Here is a 6,000-nt window from a genome sequence, read left to right as displayed (position 1 = left end):
TCTCCATGCTCAATGTGGTACACACAAGGACACAGGTTGAGTCAACTTTAATCCATTTTAACTGGCTGCAAGTGTGCTTTAGTTCTTGCCACAGGTAGGTAACAGGTGCTGTTGATTCCGCAAATTAGAGAAGCATGACGTGATTTTTCAATTTCACATTACAAATGAAAAATAGTTCAGGGGGCTTAATGCGCCATGAATCTGCTATGGCAGCATAGAGACATATTGTTCCATCAAACACAACAGTTGTTTTGACTTAAAATACAGCAGTTTTTTTTAAAGAGGAGTACAAGAGCAGAAACTGCTTTTTCAGTCTTGTCTGTGTTTTCTGCTATATACATTTTTACTGGAAAACTAAATTTTACAATAATATATAGGAACGTCTATTACATGCAATGACACTTTTAGGCCACCAGGGGGAGGGCTTTGCTCCCCCCCATACACTCCGCTTATGAAATAGATGTACCACTGTATCGTTGGTTTCCAACCGAACAGTAAAAATCGACTTCCTTGATGATTATCTTTTCAATAATTTATGATAAAATATTGTATTGATGCCAATGTACTTGCTTTCCATTGACGCCTATGTAAGTCGATGCAGCCATGGACGTCCAAAATTTTTCCCATTCATTTTCAATGGGGAAAAAACAAAATTTCCCCAAATCAACAGAAAATGACCAGATATCAATAGTACGTGTACCCCAAACTTCTGCGCTTCCATTGACGCTTATAGAGGGTGCTGCCATTGACGGACATGGACGTCCAAATTTTCCATTCATTTCCAATGGCGTTTCCTCTGTTTAATGCCATTGACGGGCATGTTTGTCCATTCTATAGATCCCAATGTACTTGGATGTCATTGACGGCTATGAACGTCCAAATTTTTTCCCATTCATTTTCAATGGCAAAAAAAACAATGTCCCAAATCAACACGAAATAACCAGATGTCAATAGGACACGCCCCCAAATGACCTGATATGATCAGGCAACGCCCCCTAAATGTTCCCAAATGACCCGATATGACTAGGCCACGCCCCCAAATGCTCCCAAATGACCTGATTTGAATATGCCACGTCTCCCAAATGTTTCCAAATGGCCTGATATCATTATCCCAGGTCCAATAAATGTCCCCAAATAGACAGGAAGTGACCTGATATTGTCCCCGAATTGTCCCCAAACCAACCTAGGCTGGGGCTAAGATCTGTATCTCCACATCAGGGCTGGCCCAGCCTATACGCAGACTATGCAGCTGCTTAGGGCCCCTGACCACTAGGGGGCCCCCAATCTGGCAAATGTTTTATTTTTATTCTATTTTGTTTACTACAGTTTGCTTTATTTGACTTTTGTGAGTTTTGATACTTGATTACAAGTTAAGGAAGAATTTTTATTCTTATTAAACTTCTTTCCACTTTTAGAAAAAGGTTTGGCGCTATCTACTGTAACTACTGACAATCATTTGGGGTGAGAAGTTTGAAGTATGCAGTGCAACAATCTGATTAATATACAAAATATGGGCGTATGGGTTGGATTGCATGTATGGGTTTCACAGTACACTGTGACGAAATGGTGGGCCAAAAATATGTGTCCTTTTGCATTATTTTGCTCAGGGCCCCCAAATGGCCCTGCTCCATATGGCAAAGACCAGAAGTAATTTCTCCCGAAATTGCAGTTTCTAGTTTATAATGAGATATTTGCAAACATCTTTTTTTTTCTTTTTGCTTTGAAAACGAGTTACATAATATTTTTTACTTCCTAATGCACATTTAAAGCTACAATGTAAAGCCCAGAGTAATATAACACTAAATAGCGTGACATAAAAGCTGATTTTTATTATTTTGGGACTAATCGCGATTAATCAAAATCATCACTCAGAGGGAAAACTGCTGCTCAATGAAAACAGCTGTCTACTAATCTGAACTTTCTGGACTTGGAATGTACATTTTGTTCCGGAAACCTCAGAAGGTCTTTTATCACACTGTGTGAAATGCAGAAAAAAGGGGATTTAAAAGCTCGTTGTATTAAAAAAAATCCCAAAGATACTTGAGAAGCCACATGGAGGATGTGAAAAAAAAACACACCTCCTTTTTCATTGGAGTCTGACGTTGCCCTTCTTTCGAGTCTTCTATTTTTTTTTCATCGCCGCAGAAAACATGCAGAAAGGAGGAGGAGGATAGAGAGAAAGAGAGAGAGAGAGGGAGGGAGGAAGCTGAGAAAGTTGGGGAGGGAGTGAAGGGTTCGAGCAGATGGGAGGACGGAAAGAACGGGCTCAAGTGCGCGATTAAAGGATCCTGCGCGAATAAACAAGAGCGGCAGCCCCGCCATCAATTTGGAGCGAGCCAGAGTGTCGACTCGGAGTCGTCATGTTCTTTCTCCAAAGTCTCTCCGATTGCCTGTGACTTGTGGCTGGAAGACTCGGCAGCCAGCGCGCCGCCTCCTCCTCCTCGGAAGCGCGCTCCCCGGAAGAGAGAAGTCACTGGGTCAAAGGCGGAGGAAGCCAGCCAGCCAGTCGAGAATCGTAGTTCCTCCTGACGATCGCCGCGGTTAAGGCGTTGGCACCCGGGCAGAGTCCCTCGCCATGGCCGGGGCCAAACCGGGAGTCCACGCGCTGCAGCTCAAACCCGTGTCCGTCCATGAGGCACTCAAGAAAGGGGGCAAATTCATCAAATGGGACGAGGTAACTTTAACGACTCGCGTTTTCCTCTGCTTGTGTGGGAAGTACAGGTGTGTGCGGTATTTGCAGCTGGCTGCTTGATCAAAAAAATCACGACCGAAAAAAGTTAATGTGTCTGTTGTGCTCCGTTCTCGTCAAGCCGGTTCTCCTCAGGCTCATTTTCACCCCCGCACACCCTCCTCTCTCATTGGCTGTTTTTACTCTTCATGAGGGAAAGCGTTCAAATGTAGGACGACTCATCATTTCAAATGGCAAAAATGGACTCGTTCTTTAGCCGCTCATTTTATGAATGATCAGCCCTTCAGCTCCAAAAAGATTGGACATCTATCACCGGTAATGATTTAAAATCGAGAGAATTATAGACCGCACCTGCTCCGAGCCACTCAATTTGTGGATAATTACATCCAACTAGGGCTGAACGCAAGGGCGTAGGATTGGTCTCAACATTGGTAGGGACCGATGCATAATTTGTACATCATAAGGCAAAGTATATATGACAGCGCAGGCAGTGGCGCCTCCAGAAATGTTTCATAGGGGTGGCCAGATGGGGCCACTTAAAATCTTGGGGTGGCCAAAACTAAAAGCTATAATTTCAGGTTTTCGTTATATTATTGCAGTATAAAGGTCTAGGGAAATTTATCAGAAAGACTTAAGGACACGTTTACTGATACAGTGCCTTGCAAAAGTATTCGGCCCCCTTGAACCTTGCAACCTTTCGCCACATTTCAGGCTTCAAACATAAAGATATAAAATTTTAATTTTTTGTCAAGAATCAACAACAAGTGGGACACAATCGTGAAGTGGAACAAAATTTATTGGATAATTTCAACTCTTTTAACAAATAAAAAACTGAAAAGTGGGGCGTGCAATATTATTCGGCCCCCTTGCGTTAATACTTTGTAGCGCCACCTTTTGCTCCAATTACAGCTGCAAGTCGCTTGGGGTATGTTTCTATCAGTTTTGCACATCGAGAGACTGTCATTCTTGCCCATTCTTCCTTGCAAAACAGCTCGAGCTCAGTGAGGTTGGATGGAGAGTGTTTGTGAGCAGCAGTCTTCAGCTCTTTCCACAGATTCTCGATTGGATTCAGGTCTGGACTTTGACTTGACCATTCTAACACCTGGATACGTTTATTTTTGAACCATTCCATTGTAAGATTTGGCATTATGTTTTGGATCATTGTCCTGTTGGAAGATAAATCTCCGTCCCAGTCTCAGGTCTTGTGCAGATACCAACAGGTTTTCTTCCAGAATGTTCCTGTATTTGGCTGCATCCATCTTCCCGTCAATTTGAACCATTTTCCCTGTCCCTGCTGAAGAAAAGCAGGCCCAAACCATGATGCTGCCACCACCATGTTTGACAGTGGGGATGGTGTGTTCAGGGTGATGAGCTGTGTTGCTTTTACGCCAAACATATCGTTTTGCATTGTGGCCAAAAAGTTCAATTTTGGTTTCATCTGACCAGAGCACCTTCTTCCACATGTTTGGTGTGTCTCCCAGGTGGCTTGTGGCAAACTTTAAACGAGACTTTTTATGGATATCTTTGAGGAATGGCTTTCTTCTTGCCACTCTTCCAGAAAGGCCAGATTTGTGCAGTGTACGACTGATTGTTGTCCTATGGACAGACTCTCCCACCTCAGCTGTAGATCTCTGCAGTTCATCCAGAGTGATCATGGGCCTCTTGGCTGCATCTCTGATCAGTTTTCTCCTTGTTTGAGAAGAAAGTTTGGAAGGACGGCCGGGTCTTGGTAGATTTACAGTGGTCTGATGCGCCTTCCATTTCAATATGATGGCTTGCACAGTGCTCCTTGAGATGTTTAAAGCTTGGGAAATCTTTTTTGTATCCAAATCCGGCTTTAAACTTCTCCACAACAGTATCTCGGACCTGCCTGGTGTGTTCCTTGGTTTTCATAATGCTCTCTGCACTTTAAACAGAACCCTGAGACTATCACAGAGCAGGTGCATTTATACGGAGACTTGATTACACACAGGTGGATTCTATTTATCATCATCGGTCATTTAGGACAACATTGGATCATTCAGAGATCCTCACTGAACTTCTGGAGTGAGTTTGCTGCACTGAAAGTAAAGGGGTCGAATAATATTGCACGCCCCACTTTTCAGTTTTTTATTTGTTAAAAAAGTTTAAATTATCCAATAAATGTTGTTCCACTTCACGAATGTGTCCCACTTGTTGTTGATTCTTGACAAAAAAATTAAATTTCATATCTTTATGTTTGAAGCCTGAAATATGGCGAAACTTTGCAAGATTCAAGGGGGCCGAATACTTTTGCAAGGCACTGTATTTATGAGTGCAATAAAACTATAAAACTCAAATGACATTATCTCCCGTTTTTCTCAGTCGGTTGACTTCAAATAAAAACTGGTGTGGACATCAACTTCCGCACTTTCAAATGAGACCAACCAGCGGCACGTGGGCGACATAATTACAGTGTGACGAAGCTTCAAAGACGTTAAGCGTAAACGCGTCGCTGCCGACACGTTCGGTGTTAAAGGGTTAATTCCCAACACAGAGAAGATGTATCGATTGGTACCACGACGCACAGTCATGGTTACATTTCCCATCATGCATTTGGGCAGAAGTTAAATGGCTACAGGATCATTTACTGAAAGCTGAACAACTACACTAGATGGCAATATTTAGTCACAATATATAAAGTCACATTTATCCTTTAAGAATTACAAGTCTTTCTATCCGTGGATCCCTCTCACAGAAAGAATGTTAAGAATGTAAATGCCATCTTGAGGATTTATTAATGTATATATTTGTCCGAGTTTTATTCATTTTTTTCTTAATGCATTGCCAAAATGTATATGATCGGGAAAAATTATCGGGAATGACTGGAATTGAATCGGGAGCAAAAAAAAAATAATCGGAACAACCCTAGTCTCAACATTGGTAGGGACCGATGCATAATTTGTACATCATAAGGCAAAGTACATATGATAGCACAGGGATGAGACGGGGACAGGTCCCCGAACATACGCAGAAAATGGTGCTGAAAATAACAAATGCCCACATGCCATGCTGTGGGAGTTACAAGACTCAATTTTAGATAATCATACCTGTCAACCTGAGGCCGTTGGCAATCTTACAAATAGTGACGTATGCCCTTACAAATTTACAACGTCGTAGATAACATGCAATATGAAACAAAAATAAAACTCAATTTTTAAAATAATATGAATTTATTGGTCATATTGTAACATATAACCTGGCGCAATCAAAGAGCAATCAATAGCTTCAGCTACATCATGATTACTAAAATTTAACATTGACTTCTGTTAAAATTGTATGGAACACTTTTG

At 41.9% G+C, this 6,000-nt stretch overlaps 1 protein-coding gene across 1 annotated transcript in view; it reads left to right on the top strand.

The window, feature by feature from the left end:
* Nucleotides 1–2,217: 2,217 nt before the first annotated feature.
* Nucleotides 2,218–6,000, top strand: part of plcb3 (phospholipase C, beta 3 (phosphatidylinositol-specific)) — a 53,606-nt gene continuing 49,823 nt past the window's right edge. The window contains exon 1 of the mRNA XM_057855061.1: nucleotides 2,218–2,674. Within this exon, the coding sequence (XP_057711044.1) occupies nucleotides 2,576–2,674 (99 nt within the window). The 5' untranslated portion in view covers nucleotides 2,218–2,575. The remainder of the gene's footprint in view (nucleotides 2,675–6,000) is intronic.

Source organism: Corythoichthys intestinalis, chromosome 13 (assembly GCF_030265065.1).
Source record: "Corythoichthys intestinalis isolate RoL2023-P3 chromosome 13, ASM3026506v1, whole genome shotgun sequence".
Lineage (NCBI taxonomy): Eukaryota > Metazoa > Chordata > Actinopteri > Syngnathiformes > Syngnathidae > Corythoichthys > Corythoichthys intestinalis.
Note: the sequence above shows the minus strand (reverse complement) of the source record. Positions and strands in the feature narration are given on the sequence as shown.